At 39.7% G+C, this 25,836-nt stretch overlaps 1 protein-coding gene and 1 pseudogene across 3 annotated transcripts in view; both read right to left on the bottom strand.

The window, feature by feature from the left end:
* The window catches only part of PHKA1 (phosphorylase kinase regulatory subunit alpha 1), a 205,390-nt gene that overhangs the window by 31,590 nt on the left and 147,964 nt on the right, over window positions 1–25,836 (bottom strand). For all 3 annotated transcript variants that reach the window (XM_036439888.2, XM_036439889.2, XM_045582388.1), the window contains 6 exons: window positions 23,548–23,639; window positions 22,827–22,966; window positions 3,489–3,645; window positions 2,952–3,031; window positions 989–1,067; window positions 725–854 (listed from right to left, as the gene is read on the bottom strand). In XM_036439888.2, coding sequence (XP_036295781.1) covers window positions 725–854; window positions 989–1,067; window positions 2,952–3,031; window positions 3,489–3,645; window positions 22,827–22,966; window positions 23,548–23,639 — 678 coding nt within the window. The remainder of the gene's footprint in view (window positions 1–724; window positions 855–988; window positions 1,068–2,951; window positions 3,032–3,488; window positions 3,646–22,826; window positions 22,967–23,547; window positions 23,640–25,836) is intronic.
* Window positions 18,801–20,586, bottom strand: LOC118720136 (annotated as a pseudogene).

Below are 25,836 nucleotides of genomic sequence, written 5' to 3'. Positions count from 1 at the left end.
TTCTAATTCTACTTTAAAGGAAGAGTCCTTTAAAGGGTTATTTAAATATAAATTATCTTGTGTAATTTAGATTAGACTCAAACCAATAAATTTAGGTACTTGCTAACAGCTCACTTAAAGATCTTTTAGGAAAATTTAACTGCAGAATGGCTAAAATTGAGTTTAGCCACTGTAATTGTGTTTTTGTATGTAATCCATAGTTCTTTGTATTCTTGTTGAAATAAAACAAATACTTGTGGAGAAAGTAGACATGCCAAGGAGGTCCCCATTCCTCCCTTCACTTTATGCAATTCTGCTCTACAGAGCTTCAGAGAGTCTTGTATTATAAAATAAACATCAACAGAAATATTACCTCCTTTTATTTAATCCTGATGTTGACTAGACAGAATACTAATACTATGATCAAACTGTGTTGACTTAGTGTGGCATCCAGAAGCTGCACTGACTGAGTCAGATCTAACCCAGCCTTTCACTATCAAGCTCCATGTATACTAGGAATTAGGAAGAATGTAGTAACTTGAAGCCCCCAATATGGAAGTTTTTGAAGTTACAGAACTAATTAAATTTGTCACAATATCAGTCTCTTTGTTTGTATAGAGACTGACTAACCAAGGAACAAGATTGTTACATGCAGCTTTTAAATATGTTTTAGCTTTCTTCCCCTCCTGATCACAGACTTATATTAAAAGTAAATTCTGCCTAAAATAGTTGCTAAATTGAATACCTGAGCATCGAAGGGAATGGGCCAGTTCTGTTGTCATAACTTGTATGATCAGACCAATTCGAAGTCGAAACATTTCAGCAAAAAGGCCAGGTTGAGTTCGCATATACATAGCTAGATATACCATTATTTCCTGTACATGGAATGGATATAGACAAAAATTATGACCCATGCTTCACAAGGCCTATTTTGTGGTCAAGTGCCAGATCAATTAAAAACAAAATTTAAAATATCAGTCACCAGATTAGGCTTTCTAATTCTACTCACCTGTGTCAGGATTGAAATGCTCATGTCCCCTTCACTGGCTTCATCTATCAGCTGAGTGAGCACTTCATAGGGCAGAGGTCTGAGGAAGAAGACAGTAAAGAAAGACAAAATCCTGTAATTACTTATACCTAATTCTATTGAGAAAATAAAAAAGCTCCTCCCAATTTCAAGCCACTGCCTCAATATCTCATCATTACTGGTAGCATATATGCTGATTCTTTCAGTCTTCAGAATTCATTGCCTCTCCAACCACTCTGGCCCATATGAACTCAAGAGAGTTCTGGTCTCTCTTATCTAAATTTGGATTGCCTTTCCCCTATAAAATTTTATGTAAACCCCACTAGATGGTGTCCTTCCAGACTACTTTTTCAGGATTAATTAACATTTGACAAGTAACTATTATGGCTAGAAATTAAAGCTGTGCCTTTTGGAAGCTATTTTATTACTTTACTAGAGGCCCAATGCACGAAATTCATGAAAGAGTAGGCCTTCTTTTCCCTGGCTGCCGGCACCAGCTTCCCTCTGGCCACTGGCCTCTCTCACAGACAGAGGCCCCACCCACCAGCCACAGCCCACAGGTGGGTGGTCTGGGCTTCCTTCTTTGAGGCAATCATGCAGCTCCCCCCTCCACCCGATTGATCACCCCACCTGCTGGTGGCCTGGGCCTTCCTCAGTGGGGTGATCATGGGATGATGGCTGGCCCCTGACCAATCGCATCGCACCTGCCTTGGCTGGCCTGGTGCCAGTGGGTGTCATAGTGTGGTCCAGGATTGTTGTCCAGACAGTCGTTCCACTATTCAGCCATCTGGTCTAATTAGCATATTGTTTTTTTATTATCACACTTTATAAAGCTATATTGATTTTCTATAGTTCATTAGTTCGTTCTCTCTCTCTCTCTCTCTCTCTCTCTCTCTCTCTCTCTCTCTCTCTCCTCTCTCTCTCTCCTTCTCTCTCTCTTTCCACACTTCTCACCTCCTGTTAATACTAAGCACTTTGGAGGCATGGGGCATGGAGTATGCCCTCTTCTTCTTTGGGACTGCCTACAGTACAGGCATACCTTGCTTTATTATACTACTTTACTTTACGGTGTTTCATAGATATTGAATTTTTATCAACATTGAGGCAAGACCCACCACCAGCAAAAAGATCAAAATTCACTAAAGGCTCAGATGATGGTTAGCATTGTTAATAATAAAGTATTTTTAAAATTAAGGTATGTACCTTTTTTAGACATAATAACTTTGGATATTCAGTAGATTACATAACCTTTATATGCACTAGGAAATAAAAAAAATTCTGTGAGTCACTTTATTGTGATATTTACTTTATTGTACTGGTCTGGGACTAAACCACAATATTTCCAAGGAATGCCTGTAGTCACAAAATTAATCTGATTTGTAATAAAATATTCTGTTTTCCAAGAGCAAAGTATAATTGATTGAATGTGTCCCCTCAATGTTCATATGTTCAAATCTTAATCCCTAGTACCTCAGAGTGTGACCTTATTAGGCAAAAGTTATTGTGTGGACTCTAATCCCATAGGAATGGTGTCTTTATATAAATTGTAAATCTGGACACAGGGAGACACACACAGAAGAAAGAAACATAAATAGACATAGGGAGAAAACAGCCATTTATCTTCCAAATACAGAGGCCTGGTTTAACAAAGTCCAAAGAATAGCTGATTTTTTTGTTTTTTGCTTTGAATGAGAGGTTTGGAAAATTCAATAACAAAACAAAACAACCATAAAATTAAAATTAAAATACATTTGCATGTTACTCACTGTGAGTTTTCTTTCATTTATTCTGCTCTGTTATTATCAACATTCTCATGCTAAGATACTCACGCAAGTAGGACATTATTATCCATTGATATATTAGGGCAAGAGAACTGGGATCAGTTCCCAAAGCTCCTTAAAGACTAAGAGAAGCTTGACCAAACCCAGGCAAAAGCCATACTCACGAAGAGATAGTCTTCTCTCGAGGTTCTGGAGGGAGTCCCACTGTCAAATGTTTCTGGTGGGAGAGAAGGTCTGTGCAGGCCTAAGGAGAGACAGCATAACAGCATTATCTTTCCCATAACATTTCAGAGTTTCATGAAAATTAATCTTTTCTGCCTAGAAGCCTTTGTTCCCCCTTAATTTAATCACACACGAAATGTACTTTCTTAGGAAATACCAAGAAGATCAGAAAAGAGGGATTTTTAGAAAGGAACAATGAGGTATTTTATCTCCTAAGGGGTAGGAACATGGCCTAGTGCATATTTGTTCTTAAGATCTAGAATTCTTATAGTTTACAACACTTCCATAAGTCCACAGTTTACATGCTTCAGTATATTTGCAAACAAAAAAATTAACTGAGTATCAGAAATTTTATGTAGGAAAGAAAGCATTTCAAATGATCAGAGGTTGCTTTAAAAGATATTGTAATTATGAAAACCAACTTTTAAAAAATGTCCTCCATTTAGATTTGGTTCCAATTTAAGAAGAATTTATAGTACCTCATCGAGTGCTTCCACCTTCTTCCTTAGGATTCCAGAGATATACCGGATCAAGCCCCAGTGACGGATTTCTCCAACTTTGCTATATAGCTCAGTAAGAAGCTCTCTGACTGTTGCACTCCCTTCATCATACAATCCAGTGTCCCAGTCAGGTCCCCTGGAATGTTAAAGACAAGCCTACATTAATTGTAAGTAAAGTTGTCAGCAATAATCTTTTGTTTCAGTGTTATAATGGATATATCTGTTTTTGATAGGTCTCTCAATAGGAAATGAATGTTATTATTAACTAAGAATCCTTGTAAAATGCTAATTAGTAGTCAGTCCCGGAAGTAAAATACCTAGACAAGAATAAGTCTTAGCCAAACTGGTTTGGCTCAGTGGATAGAGGGTCGGCCTGTGGACTGAAGAATCCCAGGTTTGATTCTGGGCAAGGGCATGTACCTTGGTTGTGGGCACATCCCCAGTGGGGGGTGTGCAGGAGGTAGCTGATCGATGTTTCTCTCTCATCGGTATTTCTTTATCCCTCTCCCTTCCTCTCTGTAAAAAAATCAATAAAATATATTTTTTTAAAAAGAATAAGTCTTCGTTTCAGCTGTGTTTTGACAAAATTGTCTTACCCTCTTCATGGACTTCAATGGTGCTGATAATAAAGTCAAAGATTTCATTTAACCATTGAAAGTTCAGAAAACAGCCACTTAGGGAACTACTGAAGAAATAACAAGGAGTGCTATTTTTAAAGGATAAAGATATGTTATTGTGAAATTTACTATAATACAAATCAGCATGAAGTACCATAAAAGATATATACAGTACTGTGAAATTGGGAATTTAATATGTGATAAAGGTAGATCATTTATTAAATGATATTAAGACAAATAGCCATCTGAAAAAGAAGTTGGATCCATGCCAGAATCCCAAATGTATCAAATATTTAAATATAAAGGTACTAGAAAAAACATAGGAGAGTAACTTTGGAGGTAAAAGGACTTTTAAACTATGAACTATATACCAGAAGCCATAAAAGACTGATACATTTATATACACAAAAACAACCAAATCCTTACTGCAAAACTACAGTAAGCAGAGTCATAGGACAAATTTCCAACTGATAAAAATATTTGAAATTCATAGGCTAATTTTCTAATATGTAAAGAACTCCAAGAGAGCGGCCTCTTCTAGGAACTCATCAGCGCCACCAACCAGACAATGCTTGGACACTGCCCCAACCCGGCAGCCACTCCAGCCAAATTCTTGCTTCCTACCCACAGACCCGAGGACCATGGGACCTCCACCTCCGAAGGTGCACTGCTCCCACAGCAGTAAGTGCAATTTCCCTGCTCCCCAGCAGCAGACCTCCGGATACCACATTCATGTTTCCAGTGTGAAGGCTTAATGGACACACAGGCAGTTTTGGGGAGCTACTGTGAGCCCCCTCTGGGTGTGATCGTGTACAAACAAGGGCACGCTGCCCTGCAGTAGAAATTCTGAATTCCCTTTGCTGAATAACTGCCCACAGACAACACAGCTGCGCAACTTCAGCAACAGGGCAAATCAGAGTGCATCAGAGTTCTGGGACTGCAAAGGCACTGCCACAGTTGTGCACCTACAAGAAGCAGGCCCCCTGAACCCATCTATCCACAGGGAACCCTGAGGAGCCGCAGTGAGCCCCAGCTGGGTGCAATCTTGGATAAACAGGAACGCACTCCCCCAGCAGTAGAAATTCTAAATTCACTCATCCTGGACAACTGCCCACAGACACCTCGATCAGTGCTAAGGTCCTTCAGAGTGCTTCAGTGCACAGCTCTGGCAAACACACCACAGGTGCCCCTGTGAGCAGTAACTGGGAGAGCATACCTAGCCAACTACAGGTGCAGTAGCAGAAACCGAGTCTTCCCACCCCACAGCTGCAGTACTCTGGACACTACAATCACACGATTTTCCAGTGTGCAGGCCTCCCAAGCCCACCTTTCCACAGGCAGCCCTTGGGCATTGCTGTGAGTCCCTACTGGGCATGCACTTATATTAACAGGGGTGCACTGCTGGGCTGTAGAAACACTAAATTCCCTCTTCTGGGATACCTACCCACAAATACCACAATCCTGTGGCTTCAGTGATAGGGCCCTTCAGAGTGCATCAGTACCCCCTGCTGGCAAACACACTGTAGGTGCCCCTGTGAGCTGCCATGGGAGGGACATGTATCTAACCATGGAGGCAGTAGCAAAAGCTGAGTCTACCCACCCAAAAACTACAGAACTCTCTGGACACCACAGTGGTGCCTCTCCAGAGTGCAGGCCCCCTGAACATCACCAACCCAACAGACAGTTCCTAGGTGTTATTGTGAAGCCCCGCTGGGCATGTGCGATTTCAACCAAGGGCACAGGACAGCAAAAATTGGGACACCCCCCTCCATGGCCACTGACTTCTAGAGACCACAGTTGCATCTTTCCAACCCACAGGCCTACATCAAGAGAACCCAAATAGCTCAAATAGGGAGCTACAGTAGATTACCAAGCCCAGGAGACTTTAGAGATCACACTAGTACCACCATTCCCAAAAGAACCTGGGTAGCAAAGCAAATGGATCTACAATTAAAACATTACAGCAAAATATGGGAAGACAAAAAAGAAATCCCCAAAGAAAAGAAAAACAGGAATCACCGAAAAGGGAGTTAAATAAAATTGAGACTAGTCACATATCAGAGAAAGAATTCAGAGTAATGGTTATAAGGATGCTCAAACATTTGGATGACAAATACACACAACTCAATGAGAATTATAAGGAGCTAAATGAGAATGTCACCAACATGAAAATAAACCAAAAGAAAATGAAGAATGGCATAACTGCAATAAAGAACACAATGGAAGGCTTTAACAGTAGACTAGAAGAGGCCGAGGACCACATCAGCAAATTAGAAGACAAGGTAGGAGAAAACATACAAATGCAGGAGCACCTGGAAAGAAAATTTAAAAAGTAAGAAGAGAACCTAAGGAACCTTTGGGACAATACAAAATGAAACAACATCCACATAATAAGGATATAAGAATGAGAGGAAGAGCAGCAAGAAATAGGAAACCTGTTTGAAGAAATAATGACAGAAAACTTCCCTGATATTGGCAAGAAAAACACTATGCAAGTCCAAGAAGCAAATAGAGTCCCAAACAAGTTGAACCCCAAGACCAACACCAAGACACATCATAATTAAATTGGCAAACACCAACAACAAAGTAAGAATCTTAAAAGCTGCCAGAGAGAGAGAGAAAGTTACCTACAATGGATCTCCTATTAGAATAGCAACTGATTTCTCAACAGAAACACACCAGGCCAGAAGGAAATGGAAAGAAATATACAAAGTGATGCAAAACAAGGGACTGAATCCAAGAATACTATACCCATCAAGATTATCATTCAAAATTGAAGGTGGAATCAGGAGCTTCACAGATAAAAGAGAGCTAAGAGAGTTTATTACCACCAAGCCAGCAATGCAAGAAATGATAAAGGGACTGATGTAAAAAGAAGAAACAGAAAGGCAAGAAGAAAAACAAACAGTAATAACAAAAATGACAACAAACAAGTACTTATCAATAATAACATTAAACATAAATTGATTAAATGTTCCAATCAAAAGACATAGGGTAGCTGTATGAATTTAAAAAAAAACAAACATGAACCACATATTTGATGTCTGCAAGAGACCCACCTCAGAACAAAAGACTCATATAGACTGAGAGTGAAGGAATAGAAAAAAAAATGTTTTAGGCAAATGGAAAAAAGAAAAAAGAAAAAAGCAGTGATTGCAATACTTATATCTGTCAAAATAGACCTCAAACTGAAGGCCATAACAAGAGAGAAGGAAGGAAACTACATAATACTGAAGGGAGCAATACAACAAGAAGACATAACTTTAGTAAACATATATGCACCCAACAGAGGAGCACCCAAATACATAAAACAACCTTTGGAATATATTAAGGGAGAGATCAATAGCAATACAATCATAGTAGAGGACTTGAATACTCCACTGACATCACTGATAAATACTCTAAACAAAAAAAATAGCAAAGAAACAGCAATCCTAAATGACTCACTAGATCAGATGGACTTAATTGACATCTTCAGAATATTTAAACCCAAAGCTACAGAATATACATTCTTCTCTAGTGCACATGGGGCATTTTAATAGATAGGCCGCATATTAGGACACAGTCAAAGTCTCTTCAAATTCAAGAGGATAGAATTCATAACATGCATCTTCTCAGTTCACAAAGACATAAAACTAGAAATCAACAACAATAAAAACAATGAAAAAAAACTTGGAGGTAAAAGAGCATGCTATTAAACAATATTGGGGTTACCAAAGAGATCAAAGAAGAAATAAAAAGCATCCTGGAACAAATGACAATGAAAAACAAAAACCAAAATCTATGGAACACAATGAAAGCAGTTCTGAGAGGGCAGTTCATAACTCTACAGGTCTACCTCCAAAAAAAAACACAAACAAACAAACAAAACAAAACAAAAAAAAAAAAAAAAAAAAAAAAAAAAAAAACCCACAAGAAAAACTGGTAATAAATTATCTAACCTTGCAACTTAAACAATTAGAAAGAGAGCAACAAGAAAAGCCCAGCATAAGAAGAAGGAAGGAAATAATAAAGATCAGAGCAGAAATAAATGACAGAGACCCAACCCCCCCCCCCCCAAAAAAAAAATACAAAAGATCAACAAAACCAGGAGCTGGTTCTTTGAAAGGATAAACAAGATTGATAAACCTCTAGCCAGGCTCACAAAGAAACAAAAAGAGAGGACCCAAATAAACAAAATCAGAAATGAAAGGGGAGAAATAACAAAAGACCCCACAGAAATACAAAGGATTGTTAAAAAAAAAAAATACTATGAAAAACTCTATTCCAACAAACTAGACAATCTGGGGGAAATGGACATATTCCTTGAAAAATATAACCTTCCAAAACTCAATCAGGAAGAATATAAAAAGCTAAATAGGGAGATAACTATAGAGGAAAATTGGAAATTGAAACAATCATCAAAAAGCTTCCAACAAACAAAAACCCAGGCCCATATGACTTTACAGGAGATTTATACCAAACATTCAAGGAAGAACTAAACTCTATCCTCCTCAGACTATTCCAAAAAATTCAAGAGGAAGGAACACTTCCAAGTTCATTCTATGAAGCCAATATCACCCTAATACCAAAATCAGATAAAGACAACTCAATGAAAGAGAATTACAGACCAATATCCTTCATGAACATACATGCCAGATTCCTCAACAAAATTCTAGCAAATAGGATCCAGCAGGACATCACAAAGATCATACACCACGAACAAGTAGGTTTTATTCCACGGACGCAAGGATGGTACAATATCTGCAAATCAATAAAACATGATTCATCACATAAACAAATTGAGAGATAAATGTCACATAGTCATATCAATTAATGCAGAAAAAGCATTTGACAAAATCCAACACACTTTCTTGATAAAAACTCTCAACAAGGTGGGAATGGAAGGATCATATCTCAACATAATAAAAGCCATATATGACAAACCTACATATTCAATGAGCAAAAACTAAAGTCATTTCTCCTAAGAAGAGGAACAAGACAGTGATGCCCACTCTCACCACTCCTGTTTGAGATACTACTGGAGGTACTAGCCATTGTGATCAGACAAGAGGAAGTAAAAGGTATCCAAATTGGAAAAGAAGAAAAGCTATCCTTATCTGCAGATGACATAATACTGTACATAGAATACCCTAAACATTCCATAAAAAATATTAGGATTAATAAATGAATTCAGTAATGTAGCTGGATACAAAATTAATGCCAAGAAATCTATGACATTTCTATACACCAATAGTGAACTTACAGAAAGAAAGACTAAAAAAGCAATCCCATTTACCATCACACCAAAAGAAAATTAAAATACCTAGGACTAAATTTAAATAAAGAGGTAAAAGAACTGTACTCGGAAAATTATAGGACATTGAAAAAAGAGATAGAGGAAGACATAGCAGATGGAAGAACATACCATGTTCACAGATTGATAGAATCAACATCATTAAAATGTCCATACTACCCAAGGTAAGGTATAAATTGAATGCACTCCCCATTAAAATACCAACAGCAGCTCTCCTGGAGTTACTGGCTCAGAAGGAAGGCTGAGCCATCTTACCAAGAAAAGAGGATCTTCCCTAAGGCCTGAAAAACCCACAACAGAGGAGACCATCGAACAGCTGTGATGCCCCAATCGGCACAAACACGTGGATTCAAGGGAGTTCTTCAATCACCCAGAGAAAGGAGAAAAAAAACCACATAACCACACATCCTGAAAAGAGAGAGCATGGGCAGACAAAGATATAGCCAGCACATGAAAGAAAAACAGGAATCACCAGAAAAGGAAGTAAATGAGTTAGAGGCAAGCAACCTACTAGAGCAAAAATTCAGAGTAATGATCATATAATGGCTAAAAAGAATGGAAGAGAAATTTTACAATAACCAAGAAGAAATGAAGAAGAACCAAGAATAAATGTAGAAGAACCAAGAGGAATTGAAGAAGAACCAAGAGGAAATGAAGATGAACCAAGAAGAAATGAAAAATGGCATCGCTACCATGAAGAACTCAATAGAAAGCATTAAGAGTAGACTAGAAGAAGCAGAGGACCGAATAAGTGAGCTAGAAGACAAGATGGGAAAAAATACCCAATTAAAGCAGCTTCTAGGAAAAAAAAATTAAAAAGCAGGAGGAGAGCCTGTGGGAGCTTTGGGACATTACAAAACAAAACAATATTCAAATAATAGGGGTTCCAGAAAGAAAGGAAACTGAAGAAGACATGGAAAACGTACTTCAAGAAATAATGACAGAAAACATTCCTGAGATAGAGAAGAAAAAACCCGCACAAATCCAAGATGCTTGCAGAGTCCCAAGTAAAATGAATCCTAAAAGACTGACACCAGGGCACATTACAATTAAATTGGCAAACACCAACGACAAAGTAAGAATCTTAAAAGCAGCCAGAGAGAGACAGAAAGTTACATATAAAGAAAGCCCCATGAGACTAGCAACTGATTTCTCAACAGAAACTCATCAGGCCAGAAGGGAATGGGATGAAATATACAAAGTCATGCAAAGGAAAGGTCTGAATCCAAGAATACTGTACCCAGCAAGGCTATCAATCAAAATTGAAGGGGAAATCTGGAGCTTCACAGACAAAAAAAGACTGAAGGAATTTATCTCCACCAAACCAGCAATGCAAGAAATGCTAAAGGGCCTACTGTAAAAATAAAGAAATAGAAAGCAAATAAGGAACAAAGGGGCATAAAAGAAAAATGGCATCAAATGAGTACCTATCAATAATAACTTTAAATGTAAATGGATTACATGCTCCAATCAAAAGACATAGGGTAACAGATTGGTTAAGAAAACAAGACCCATATATCTGTTCTTTACAATAAACCCACTTCAGAAAAAAAAAGATGCACACAGACTGAGGGTGAAGGGATGGAAAAGGGTTTTCCAGGCGAATGGAAATGAAAAAAATGCTTGGGTAGCAATACTTATATCTGTCAAATTAGATCTCAGAGTGAAGGACATAACAAGAGATAATGAAGGCCACTTCATCATACTAAATGGAGCAATCCAACAAGAAGAAATGACCCTGGTAAATATATATGCACCCAATACGGGAGCACCCAAATACATAAAAAAAAAAAAAAAAAAAAAAAAAAAAAACTACTGGAGGACATTTAGGGAGAGATTAATAGCAACACAATCATAGTAGGAGATTTTAATACCCCACTGTCACCTTTGGACAAACCATCTAAACAAAATCAGCAAAGAAATATCAATCCTAAATGACTCACTAGACCAGATGGAATTAATCGACATCTTCAGAACATTCCACCCCAAAGCCACAGAATATACATTCTTCTCAAGTGCACATGGGACATTCTCAAAGATATATCACATTTTGGGACATAGGCAAAGTCTCTTCAAATTAAAGAAGCTAGAAATCATATCAAGCATCTTCTCAGATCATAGTGGCATAAAACTGGAAATTAACTACAATAAAAATAACCCAAAGAAATCAAACACATGGAGACTAAACAGCATGCTATTAAACCAGGACTGGGTTACCAGAGAAATCAAGGAAGAAATTAAAAACATCCTGGAAACAAATGACAATGAAAACACAACAATCCAAAATCTATGGGACACAGCAAAAGCAGTTTTGAGAGGGAAGTTCATATCCCTACAAGCCTATTGCAAAAAACAAGAAAAAATGGTAACAAATTATCTAACTCTACAACTCAAAGAGTTAGAAAAAGAGAAACAAGAAAAGCCCAGTGTAAGCAGAAGGAAGGAAATAATAAAAATCAGAGAGGAGATAAAAGACATAGAGACCAAACAAACAATGCATAAGATCAACAAAACAAAGAGCTGGTTCTTTGAAAGGCTAAACAAGATAGATGAACCTCTAGCCAGGTTAACCAAGAAACAAAGAGAGAGGACTCAAATAAACAAAATCAGAAACAAAAGAGGTGAAATAATAACAGACCCCGCCAAAATACAAAGGATTGTTACAAAATACTATGAACAACTCTATTCCAACAAACTGAACAACCTGGAGGAAATGGACATATTCCTAGAAAAATACAAACTTCCAAAACTTAATCACAAAGAATCTAAAAGTCTCAATAGACCAGTTCAATTAATATTTGACAAAGAAGGCAAGAACATACAATGGAGTCAAGACATCTCTTCAATAAATGCTGCTGGGAAATTTTATCAGACACATGCAAAGAAATGAAACTAGACCACCAATTTACACCAAACAAAAAAAAATAAACTCAAAATGGATAAATGACTTAAACTTAAGAGAAACCATAAAAATATCAGAGGAGTCCAAAGGCAACACAATCTCTGACATACGCCAAAGCAATTTCTTTACTGATACCACTCCTAGGACAATGGAAACTAAAGGGAAAAATAAACAAATGAAACTACAAAATATAAAGCTTTTTCAGAGCAAAATGAACCATCAACGAAACAAGAATACCCACTGTATGAGAGAACATATTTGCCAATGATATCTTCCATAATGATTTTATCTCCAAAATTTACAGGGAACTCATACAACTTAATAAAAGGAAGACAGACAACACAATAAAAAGAAAAATGGGCAATGGACCTAAATAGACACTTTTCAAAAGAAGACAGAAGGAAGGCCAAAAAACATATGAAAACATGCTCAAAGTCACTAATCATCCTAGAGATGCAAATAAAAATAACAATGAGGTACCATCTCACACCTGTCAGAATGGCTGTAATCAACAAAGCAATAAATGACAAGCACTGGGGAGGATACTTTGTATAATGCTGGTGGGAATGCAGACTGGTGCAGCCACTGTGAATATCAGTATGGAATTCTCTCAAAAAATTAAAAATGTTACTTCCATTTGACCCAGTGTTCCCACTTCTAGGAATGTATCTCAAGAAATCCGAAGCACCAATTAGAAAGGATATATTCACCCCTATGTTCACAGTAGCACAATTTACAATAGCTAAGATTTACAAGCTGCCTAAGTACCCATCAGCAGATGAGTGTATTAAAAAACTGTGATACATCTACACAATGAAATACTATCCTGCATAATAAAAGAGTAATATGCACATTAACCATCACTCCGCTACACCCACCAGCCACGCCCACCAGCCAATCAGAGCCAGTATGCAAATAAACCCAACCAAGATGGCTACTGGCCACAGAGAGCAGGAGGGAGACTTGGATTTCCCAGTCAATGGTGGAAGCCAAGCTTTCTGCCTGCCCTTGCTGGCCTAGGTCTCCACTCAAGGCTACAGAATTTCTATTATAGAAGGTAAACAAATCCCAACAGAAATCACTGCCAGCCACAGAGCGAGCAGGAGTCTTGGCTCCACTCCAGGCTACAAAGTTTCAATTGTAGAAGGTAAATAAATTCCAGATACCAGGGCCTCTGCTTGGGTCACCAGGGGGGCGTGGCTGGCCTACAAAGCACCACAGGCCCCTCACTCAGGCTGCCTTATGCCCCAAGGGAACCCCCACCCTGATCTGGGACACCCTTCAGGGCAAACTAGCTGGCCCACACCCTTGCACCAGGCCTCTATCCTATCTAATAAAAGAGTAATATGCAGATTGACCATCACTCCAACACACAATAGCTGCCCCCATGTGGTCAAAGATGGCTGCCCCCATGTGGACAAAAGATGGCCAGCAGAGGAGGGCAGTTGTGAAGCATCAGGCCTGCAAGGGAGAGCAATTGAGAAGGACCAGGCCTACAAGGAAAGGCAGTTGGAGGCGATCAACCCTGAAGAGGAGGGCAGTTAGGGGTGACCAGGCCAGCAGAGGAGGGACGTTGGGGGCAAACAGGCTGACAGGAGAACAGTTAGACATCAATCAGGCTGGCATGGGAGTGGTTAGGAGGTGATCAGGCTGGCAGGCAGAAGCGGTTAGGGACAATCAGGAAGGCAGGAAGGCGAGCAATTGGGAGTCAGCAGTCCTGGATTGTGAGAGGGATGTCCGACTGCTGGTTTAGGCCCGATCCCAAACCAGCAGTTGGACATCCCTTGAGGGTTCCCATATTGGAGAGTGTGCAGGCTGGTGTGAAGGACCCCCCACCCCCACCCCTGCTCCATGCATGAATTTTGTGCACAGGGCCACTAGTGCTACTATAAAAAGAAGGAATTCCTACCATTTGCAACAGCGTGGGTGGAGCTGGAGAGAATTACGTTAAGTGAAATAAGTCAGTCAGAGAAAGATAAATATCACATGATCTCACTCATTTGTAGATTATAATGAACAACATAATCCGATGAACAAAAATAGATCTAGAGACAGAGAAGCATCAATCAGATGCTTAAGCCTCAGAGGGAAGCAGGGGAGGGCAGGACTTGTATGCATGCATATAAGCATAACCAATGGATGTAGACACCGGGGGTAAGAGCATGAATGGGGGGTTGGGGAGACTATGAGGGGATAAGGACACATTTGTAATACCTAAATCAATAAAGAAAAAAAGAACTCCAAACTAATAGATAAGAAAATAAAAAGAATAAAAGCAAATCTGGCAAAACAAGTAACAACAGCTTTTAAACATAGGAAAAGGTGATTGATGTCACTTATAATAAGAAACACTCAAATTAACCAAGATAATAGTTTTTTCATTTCTTGTTGTCAAAAATCCCCAAATTTGATAATAAGCCATTGGTGAAGCTTTTGAAAAATAGGCAATCTCGATATGTTGCCAGTGGGTGTGAAAATTAGATAATCACTTTGGATGGCTATTTGGAAATATATACCAATATTAAAAATACCTATATTATTTAATCTAGCAATTCTACTATTCATATATCTGTAGGACAAATTCCAAACACGAGACAAGATATACGTGGTTAGGTTATTCACTATAGCATTGCTTGTGACAATGATTGACTGAAAAGAGCCCAAATGTTTATCAATAAGAAATTATCATATTATTTCTGAGACTAGGTCATAAAAAGTAAAGCAGCTTCCACTTGGTCCTTTCGTGGGATGAATACTCTTAGAACCTAGACACCATGCTGCAAGGAAGTGGAAAGGCAGGTCATTTGTGGATATTCCAGTAATAGTTTCAGATGAGTTTCTATCCAACAGGGATTATTAATCCCAACATTTATGAATGAATGAGTCTCATGAGGATTTCAGTCCCAGACACTATCAGACCACAATTGAATGAGGCCACAAGTGAGAACTGTCTAGCTGAGCCCAAGCAAGCCCTAGAATCATGACAGATAATTGAAATATACTTCTTGTTTTTTTTTTTAATTGTAAGCCAGTGAATTTTGAGGTGACTTCTTAAGCAGTAACAGATAGATGAAATATGTAATGATTTTCAAAATATATAGTTTTAGTGAAAAAAGTATGGTACAGAGAAATGTATATACTATGCTAACATTTGCATAAACAGGTATAAAAATATACACATACATGCCTGTATTTATCTATATATGTATAAAATTAAATTCAAATAGATTAAAAACCTAAATGTTAAAAATATATTAAAAGTAATTTAAAATATTTTGAAATTCTAAAGCAGTCATTATGTCCTTATGCCTTATCTCTTTTCATCTTCTCTATTTTTTTATTACTCTGCTTTTAGCATTTTTCTTGGCATATAATAAATACCCAGCAGATACATGTTGAATAAAGTAACCTATATAAAGGAAAAAAAATAAAGAAACAAAGGTATCAAAATAGTAAAACTCATGTCTCTTTGTGAGGAGGCAGTAGGTATAACAAGATTTATCGAGTGGCACTTGGATAAAGTTGTATGAGAGGGTATGTCCCCCATAGCCATAGACCATCCAGAGGCTTATGTAAGGCACACAATCTACCATCCAGAAAGAGGAGGGAAAGGAACTCCCAGGGGAGAGGGCCGGCAGGAGAGGGTTACATGTCTAGATGATGTCCTTAAATAGCATTGTGGAAAGTCTCTAGGTTAGAGAGTTCTGAATGGCAACAGGGGTTCAGGTATTCATGGCCCAGGGCCTATCTCTTGCTAACAGATGTGGGGTGGGTTTTGAGGAGTATGCAAAGCATGCAGGCCCTAAATGGCTAAAAATATGTTCAGATATTTCTGATACAATTGAATATATAAAATTTTGACTTTTGTGCTGGTGAGTTTTTCATCTGTCTCTTTCACTTACTCATTAAACACTATAATCTGATGGAAACAGCTTAGGATTTGGAATCAGACTGACCAGGGGGACTTGGATAGTACCTTGAGGGAATGAAAGTCCCAGATGCCTAGTTGGTCTCCTATGACACTATCCTAAAGTGGGGAAGGTAGAATAACAGTGCCTACCTTGTTATAGTTGGGCAAATGTGGAAGTGCTAGCTTCTCACTCAGGCTTTGTTAATAGGGGTAGGGCTAGAAAAATTTTCTATGGTGATTGAAGGGAGTTAAGTAGTTATTGTCTAAAAGTTGTGTCTTGCCAAGCTGCTCTAGAAAGGAGCAGCTTGGCAAGACACAAAAGGTTTTGTTTTGTTTTTTACATTTCTTTAAAATTTTTAATTATAATTGATATATATTAGTTTAAGGCAGTCGTTGGCAAACTCATTAGTCAACAGAGCCAAATATCAACAGTACAATGATTGAAATTTCTTTTGAGAGCCAAAAACCAACTTCTGTGCATGGGCCACGAAGTTTTAATTGCACTGTACGTGCACGCTGTACATGGTATTTTGTGGAAGAGCCACACTCAAGGGGCCAAAGAGCCACATGTGGCTCTTGAGCCACAATTTGCTGACCACTGGTTTAAGGTATAGAACTTTGTGATTAGACATTTATATAAATTATGAAGTGATTACCCCAATAAATCTAGCACCATCTGATACATAGCTATTATACTACTAGAGTCCTGGTGCATGAAATAGTGCATGGGTGGGGTCCCTCAGCCTGGCTGGTGATCTGGGCCAATTGGGGCTGTCTCGCCCAGTCCCAATCAGGGCTGATCAGGGCTGACCAGCAGGGGGAAAGGGACTGCAAGAGGTTGGCAGGCCATGGGAGTTTGGCTGTGAGAGTGCACTGACCACCAGGGGGCAGTTTCTGCATTGAGCGTCTGCCCCTGGTGGTCAGTGCACATCATAGCGATCAATCAGTCGTTCTGTCATTCAGTTGCTTAGGCTTTTATATATATAGACTAGTAGTATGGTGCATGGAATTCATGCACCCTCTCCAATAGGGATCCAATGATTTCCCCAAAGAGGGAGGCCCTTGTCACCGACCTGTGGGCTGTAGCAGGTGGGATTGGGCCTAAACCAGCAGTCAGACATCCCTCTCACAATTTGGGACCACTAGCTGCTAACTGCTCACCTGCCTGCCTGCCTGATTGCCCCTAACTACCTTTTCCTGCCTGCCTGTTTGCCCCTGATGGCCTGATCTCACCCCCAATCTCCTCTACCTGCCTGATCACCCCTAACTGCTCCTCATACTGGCCTGATCTTACCTCCAACTGCCCTCCCCTTCCACCTTGGTTGCCTCCAACTTGCCCTCCCCTGCTGGCCTGATCTTGCCCCCAACTGCTCTTTCCCTGCTGGCCTGATCACCCCTAACTGTGATGCCTGCCTGATTTCCCCTAATTGCCTCTGCCTCTGCCCCCACCACCATGGCTTTGTCCAGAAGGAAGTCAGATGTCCAGAAGATGGCTGGTTAACCCGGTCTAATTAGCATGTTACCCTTTTAGTAGTATAGATAGATTATATAGGATATGATTGCTTAAATGGGGTGGGGGAGCCTTTTTCATCAGGAGGAGATGGTCTTGGCAGACAAAAATACATAATCCCTATATCTGGACTGATAGCCAGCCATATGCACTATACTGCTAAACCAGTCATTAAAAAATTGAACTGCTTTCTTACACCTTACACCAAACAGCTGTTGCCTTTAAAACCCCACCTCAGCCCCCACCTTAGGTTCTGCCTTCACAGTTCACCCAGATTTGGTTCTGATTGGTTGGTTTCTATGCCAGTCAGCATCAAAGCTCCACCTCCTAGGCAGCCATTGGCTCTTCACCGTTCACCCAGATTTGGTTCTGATTCATCCATTTCTATACCAATCAGTGTCTCTGGGCCTATCTATGGGCCTGATCAGATAGACAAGGCTGATAAGCAACCCCTGCGGAGGCCCAGAGAGAAAGAGGTGCGGCTACTAGCCAGGCCTGAAGAGAAAGAGAGAGGTAAGGGCTGATCAACATTTGCCACAGAGGCTACAAATCAGAGCCTGCTTCTTTCTCCAGATCTCTCTCCAGGCCTGATCTGCAGCCCCCTTGGCAGTTAGTGCTAGGTCACTGCGCCCGCAGCAGCAGCAGTCAGTGCTGGGTTGCAACCCAGCTCGGACTGCAGGACTGACTTTCGGTCAGTTGAGCCTGCAGTCAATTTGGATGTTACAGACCCTGGGTTTTTATATATTAGAATTATTAGTACACATCTGGTATACATAGTTGTTATACTATTATTAGTACCCATTACTATTATCTTGTACCCATCTGACACCACACCATAGTTAATCCCTATGCTGTATTTTACATTCCCAGGATTTTTTTTTAAGACCTTCATTAACAATTGCCTGTAGTTTGCTGATTTTTTTTTTTTTGGGGGGGGGGGAATCTAGTTGTAAATTTTTATTACAAGTAAAAAATGAGGTTCTTAAAAATCTCAACTTGACCAGATATGAAACAATTTAAAAACCTTTAAAGGTATATTGAGAAAAACTAGGCTTCCTTAAAAAGCACGTTTGTCATTACCAAAAAGAAATGTCTTTAGATAAAACAACAAAACAAAACAAAACAAAAAAATCTACACTGTGTAGATAATGCAGCTATTTCTAGTTATCTGGTCAATGGGCAAAACAACAGCACTTAAGTTATTTAGCTCCAATCTTTTGTTTATTTCTTACTGTTGAAATTTTATATTCATTTCTTTTTGTTGGATGATTAACCTTGGGTTTCATCTCCTTCACTTTCCTTATTTTCTTCATTGTTATCTTCTGTAGGCTGTCTTTGGCGATGACAGCCCCTGTGGAATCATGATCTACGGCCTCGATATTCTGTCTCACTGGTCTACCTTGTTCTCCTGCATTCTGGTTGTCGGCACCCTCCATCACTTCTCCCTGCACAGAAATATTGGAATACTGTGGTCGAGGCTCATAGGGTCTCCACATGTAATAAGTTGGAAACCTTTGCCTGCTATAGGGCTGGCACTGATGGGCCTAGCCTTTGGGAGCACTCACTGATACCTCATTCTCACTCTTCTGGTAATTGTATGGAGGGCTCCTGCAATGTAGACAGCATCTATAATGGTTACATTCTGCTGCACATTTACTGCCTTGCACTGGAACTCCACCATGGCTTGTAATATTTGCTGCCTCCACACCCTTTTCTTCTTCAACACCATCAGACTCCACAGTCTTTCCATCTTTTATACCATGAAGGTACTTCCTGGGATTATTCTTCTTTATGGCCAGTCTGTGTACAAATACATCTGCTTTGGTGTCATTCCTATTGATGAAACCGTATCCATTTGTTACATTGAACCATTTTACTGTTCCCCAATTCCTGAAGCATGGGCAGTGGGCAAGGTTGGCCTCATAATGATGTCACAAGCCAGCAGGGACAAAAAGTGATCACAATGGAGATTCCTCAAAAAATTAAAAGTAGAACTACCGTATGACTCCCCAATTCCACTTCTGGGTATTTACCTGAAGAAATCCAAAATACTAATTTGAAATTATATATGCACCCCTATGTTGATTGCAGCATTATTTACAACAGTCAAGATATGGAAGCTACCTAAATGCAATCCATAAATGAATTGATAAAGAAGAGGTAAGGAAGATAGTGAGGAGCTCCAACTGTGACACCTAGCTCTCGGGGTGTGATGGTAATTAGGCTGTGATGACTTTTTGTCTTCAGGTAAATACCCAGAAGTGGAATTGGGGTGTCATATGGTAATTATACTTTTAATTTTTTGAGGAATCTCCATTGTGATGACTTTTTGTCCCTGCTGGCCAGTGACATCATTATGAGGCCAACCCTGCCCACTGCCCATGCTACAGGAATTGGTGTTGGCAGCACTGATGGTGGGGGCAGCATGGGGGGGGTGGCAAGTGGCTGTTGGGTTTCAGTCTCACTATTGCTGATTGCAGTGATGGTGACTGGGGCTGGGTGTCACAGTTGGAGCTCCTCTCGGGGTGTGATGGTAATTAGGCTGGAGGCGGTAGCGGGGCTATTTGGGGATCTCTAGGGTCTGTTCTCTCCTGTGGCTATTTTTAAAAAAAGAGGCAATTTGTTCATAATACTTTCAAGTTTTTGACCCAAACCTTCTCCCAGCTGGTGATCACCAAATTGTTCTCTGTATCTATGGGTTTGTTTCTGTTCTGTTTGTTTATTTATTTATTTATTTATTTATTTATTTATTTATGATTCCAATTATAAGTAAAATCATATGGTAATTGTCTTTTTCTGTCTGACTTATTTCATACAGCATAATACTTCTAGGTCCATCCATGATGTTGCTATTGGCAATATTTCATTCGTTTTATAGCCAAGTAATATTTCACCTCTTTATATATGTACCACCTCTTCTTTATCCATTCATTTATGGATTGCATTTAGGTAGCTTCCATATCTTGACTGTTGTAAATAATGCTACAATCAACATAGGGGTATATATATTGTATAATTTCAAATTAGTATTATATTATATACACATAACTAATTTTAGACAAAAGCCCCTTCAATAAGTGGTGCTGGGAAAATTGAAAAGGCACATGTAAAAAAGAAAGAGAGAGAGAGAGAGAGAGAGAGAGAGAGAGAGAGAGAGAGAGAGAGAGAGAGAGAGAGAGAACCCACTTGCAAAAGAATTAAACTAGACTATTTGTCACCACACACACAAATTAACTCACAATGTATCAAAAACCTAAACATAATACCTGAAACAATAAAATATTTAAGTACTAAGCTTATGGACCTTGGTTTTACAGAGGATTATGTTATTTGGACCCTCTTTACCCTTTAATACCTAATACCTCTCCCCACTCTCCTTACCTCTGATAACCACTATACTGTTGTCTGTGCCTATAAGGTATATATATATATTGTCTTGTTTGTTCATTTGTTGCTTTCAGTTTTATATCCCATGCATGAATGAAATCATATGGTTCTTATTTCTGACTTAGTTCGCTTAGCATGACAATGGATAGAACAAGGCCACAATTGTACAAACAGGCCATGTTGTTGCAAATGGCAGTATTTCATCTTTTCTTATGGCTGAACAATATTATATTGCATATTTGTACCACATTCTTTAAATCCAATCATCTACCAAAGGATACTTGGGTTGTTTCCATGTCTTTGCCACCATGAATAATGCTGTAATTAGCATAGGAGTGCATATACCTTTATGAATAAATTATAGGCTTGGTGCATGAATTCATGCACAAGTGGGTTCCTTCAGCCTGGCCAGCAATCAGTGCCTATGGATGGTGGTGGGGGGGGGGGGAGCAGGCCAGCCTAACAGGAGGTTGGCCTCAATAGCAAGCTAATGAATGGCCAATTCCATGAGAAATTGGGCTCCCTTCTTCCTCTTGTCTGAGTTGGGGGTGCAGGTGAACCAGATTTGAGGTTGTCAGGGCCCCAGCAGCAATCTCTGGGTCAGTGCGCATCATAGCTACCAGCCAGTCGGTCATCTAGTTGTTTTGGTCCTAATGGTCACTTAGGCTTTTATATAGATTAGGGGTGTCGAACTCAATCAGAGAAGGGGCCAAAATCTAAAATCCAGCCTAAATCGCGGGCCAAATGGTTTATTGAACAGTCATAAACTGTCATTGTGATGGAAACGCAGCGGAGTGCAGTGATGAGAGTGCGATGCGGGCCACATTGCAAGGCCTGGCGGGACGGATTTGGCCCGCAGGCCTTGTGTTTGACACATGTGATGTAGATAGATAGATAGATAGATAGATAGATAGATAGATAGATAGACAGATAGATGTTTTCAGTTTTGGGTAGATACCTAGAAGAGGGGTGGCTGAGTTATATGGTATGAAATCTGTTTTTTAAGAAAAGTACTTGACACTTCACTATTTAGCAGGTGAGAAGGAGAGATTTTTTTGTTTGTTTGTTTTTCCCAATAGGTGAAGTACAAGTTTTCATTTTCTCTTATTGCCAGGCTAAGGCTTCTGTGATTTGTGTGGGGCCTGTTTCCTTGGCTAAGGAAAATGCCCCCATATTCCCTGGGATGGGATGTCCCCTCTATGACCATGTTGCCTCAGTCTCAGGGCAGCACCCTTGTGGGAAAATGTGGTAGGGGATGGGCTCTAGCCCAGTGCTACCTCTCGCAACTAGATGCTGCTAGAAGTGCTGTACTACTCAAGGTGTCCCAGGCGCTTTTACTAGGCTCTGTTGGGATGTGTGGGGGTAGAATAGGCAGGGACAGGCCTTATTGTACGTTTGTGGCCTTGTTCTATCCCAGTAATAGTGGCTACCAGACCTCAGCAGCCACAATTCTGAATCTCCATTCCTGTCACTGGGTTTAGCCACTATTTGCTCATGCCTCTCAGCCAGAAATGTTTCTACTACCTGTGAGGTAGGTATACTCCAACTTTTATAAATGAGGACAATTGAGGCTTTGAGGTTGCAAAACTGTATTCAAATCCAGATCAGTGAGACTCCAAAGCTATGCTATATTTACTATACTATTCTTTCTCTCCATATGAACATTAAAGTAGATTGATAATATCCATCACTTACTTCATAGTATATAGCATGTAGAGGATATCAGCTTGTCCCTGAAAGCTGGAGGTCTCCTTTAACTGTAAAACCAGTGCTTTGAAGTCCACCTCCCCAGACTGGTCTCTCGGAAGATGTATTTCTACATGAACTGAGGGAACCTTTAGTTCAAGAAAGGGTAAAAAAAAATTAAGTCCACAAGTGCTCAACTTAAATATTGCCCTAGAGTAGGGGTGTCGAACTCAATCAGAGAAGGGGCCAAATCTAAAATCCAGCCTAAATCGCGGGCCGAACGGTTTACTGAACAGTCACAAACTGTCATTGTGATGGAAACGCAGCGGAGTGCAGTGATGACAGCGCGGTGCGGGCCACATTGCAAGGCCTGGCGGGACGGATTTGGCCCACGGGCCTTGTGTTTGACACATGTGCCCTAGAGTGTTGATCTTTTCATCTCTAAACTTTTCCATAAGAATTTGTTAAATTTTTATGAAAAGTAAACAAACAAACAAACAAAAACAATGAAATCGTCAACACATATGATAAAGCAATCTAGTTTTCATAAAGCCCAGCTAGAAAAACTTACCTATTTTAAAAATGAATTGAAAAGGTCATGTATCTTCGCCAGGGTAGCATTTTGCCTACAACCAGTTAGTAGCAGAAACCACAACGGCTAGTTATGTTATTTTCCATTAGGATAGCATTTTTCAAAAAGCTGATAGAAAAATCTAATGTACAAGTTTACCTGGTCCTCTTGTGGAGGAGGAGGTGAGTCAAGTAAGTTGAATGAAGGCCGGGAAGCCTCAACTATCTTTGCAGGAAGATACATGTGAACATCTGCAAAAGGTTGACATTTATGATAAATGTTAGATAATTCGGAGACTAACAAAAATGCACAGTTGATCTCAACAATGAAGTTACATATGTTTGGTTCTTTATAGAAGTTTATCTTTCTGGGTAACATCAAAGTAAAGAAATATAAAAATCAATTAATGTAAAGAATGTTATGTAACTACAATAATACCATAATGGTACTATCAGTGACGCTTAGGTATAATAGCATACCATGTATCACAGAAAGAACCTAGTTACGTTTTATATTTTCTGGACTTCCCTAGGAGAATATCTGGATACTCACAATAGATAAATGAATGATCCTATCTAGGGAATGAAAATATGTAGTGGCTGATCAACTTTGAGATATTATTAAGAGTTTTACTTACAATCCATTGTTGAAATACTTACCATATATTTCTACATGAACAGAGACTCTAAGGAGATGCTCTCTTGTCATTTTCACCATTTACAGGTACAGAAATAGAGATACAGAGCTCAAACAACTGTTCAAGCAAGTAGCAGAACTGGAAATTAAGCTCAAGTTTTGGAATTCATAATCTAAAAGTCTAACTTAATAAAGTTTATTTACTCACATAAGCCCTTTGTCAAGGAAGCTTACTTGAAGGGAATTCTAAACTTTCCCGAATTCTAAATGTTAAATGATACTCCAATGTTCATGTTTTAATATATTTTGTTAGTAATGATCAATAAAGTTTTAGACAGCAAGAGCATGCATCTCAATCATTCTCATCATCTGTAATTTATTTTATTTTATTTTTTTGCTTTTACAAACCCTTGTGTCAAGGACTGACTTTCAATAGATCGCAGAGAAGGAGCTGCCCTGCTACCTACGAAACCCTGACACAGAAGCAGGTCGTCTACTAATGGTTTAGCGCCAGAAAAGCGTGGGGGCAGCCCCCTTTCCGGCCGCACCCCGTTTCCCAGGACCCTGGTCCGAGCACTGTGGAGCGCACCATGCCGCTGTGGGGAGGTGATTAGGTGTGACAGCCCTCCAGCGGGACAGCGGGGGACCGGCTACCAGAGGCCAACTGAGGATCATCTATAAATATTAACATTAAGTCCTTCAGGTGTGGCCAGTAATCTATCCCTTCAGTCCCTTCACGTGAAGCTACTATAGAGGCACTGAGCACTCTTGGAGGCCATGACTACTATTCCTGGCAATGTGTCTAGAAGACATTTTCCACTACCAATACTACTGAAGGAGGGTTGTGGTCATGGAGAGGTGAATGGCAAAGTTGTTGAAGAATGAGTGCTATTGTTGATAAACAGCTCTACACTGCTGGACCAACTGACTATAAAAGTGACAGCTGGCCTAAGGGAACCAGATGTAGTTCACTTAAGGGAGCATATCTCCTCCATGGCAAGGCACTCTTGTAATAGCTTGCAATGCTTTATCTTTAAATAAAATCATTACCAACGAAAAAAATACTTTCCACCAATTTGGTATTTTTATCTTACAATTAAATATGTCCCAAGTCTCTTATTTTGTCTCTTCTCACTATGTAACTGGTTAAGACAGACTACACAGCACTATATATAGCAAAATTATATCCAATTCATTAATTTTACAAATATTTGAGTGTCTAATATGTTCTCGGTACTCTCAAAGATGCTTGGGATGAAGCAGTGAACAAAATCAAAGTTCCTGCTCAGCCAGCACGGCTCAGTGGTTGAGCACCGACCTATGAACCAAGAGGTCACAGTTCGATTCAGAGTCAGGGCACATGCCTGGATTGCAAGCTCCATCCCCAGTAGGGGGTGTGCAGGAGTCAGCCAATCAATGATTCTCTCTCATCATTGTTGTTTCTATCTCTCTCTCTCCCTCTCCTTTCCTCTCTCTGAAATCAATAAAAACCATATTAAAAACAAACACAGTTTCTGCTTACACTGTAATAAATGCTCCCTCCCATATACTGGGCTTCACATCATTCACCTGAATCCAGTGAGTCCTGACATTACTCACTCTGTACAAGCAGCACCTTGGTCACCAAGGACATTATATCACAAGTTGTTTATACAGCAGCTTGACACCGATCTAGCCCTTCCTTCTGTGAGGTAGGGGCTAGTTTAGGATGGGGAGCAGTGTGCGCCGAAAGGTGATCTAAATAACGAGCAACATCATCACCACAGTGAACTGCAAGGTAGTAGGGGGAGGGTGAAACAAAAAAAGTGAACC

Source organism: Pipistrellus kuhlii, unplaced genomic scaffold (assembly GCF_014108245.1).
Source record: "Pipistrellus kuhlii isolate mPipKuh1 unplaced genomic scaffold, mPipKuh1.p scaffold_m20_p_16, whole genome shotgun sequence".
Taxonomy (NCBI): Eukaryota; Metazoa; Chordata; class Mammalia; order Chiroptera; family Vespertilionidae; genus Pipistrellus; species Pipistrellus kuhlii.
The sequence above is the reverse complement of the archived record's forward strand: the minus strand, read 5'-3'. Positions and strand labels throughout refer to the sequence as shown.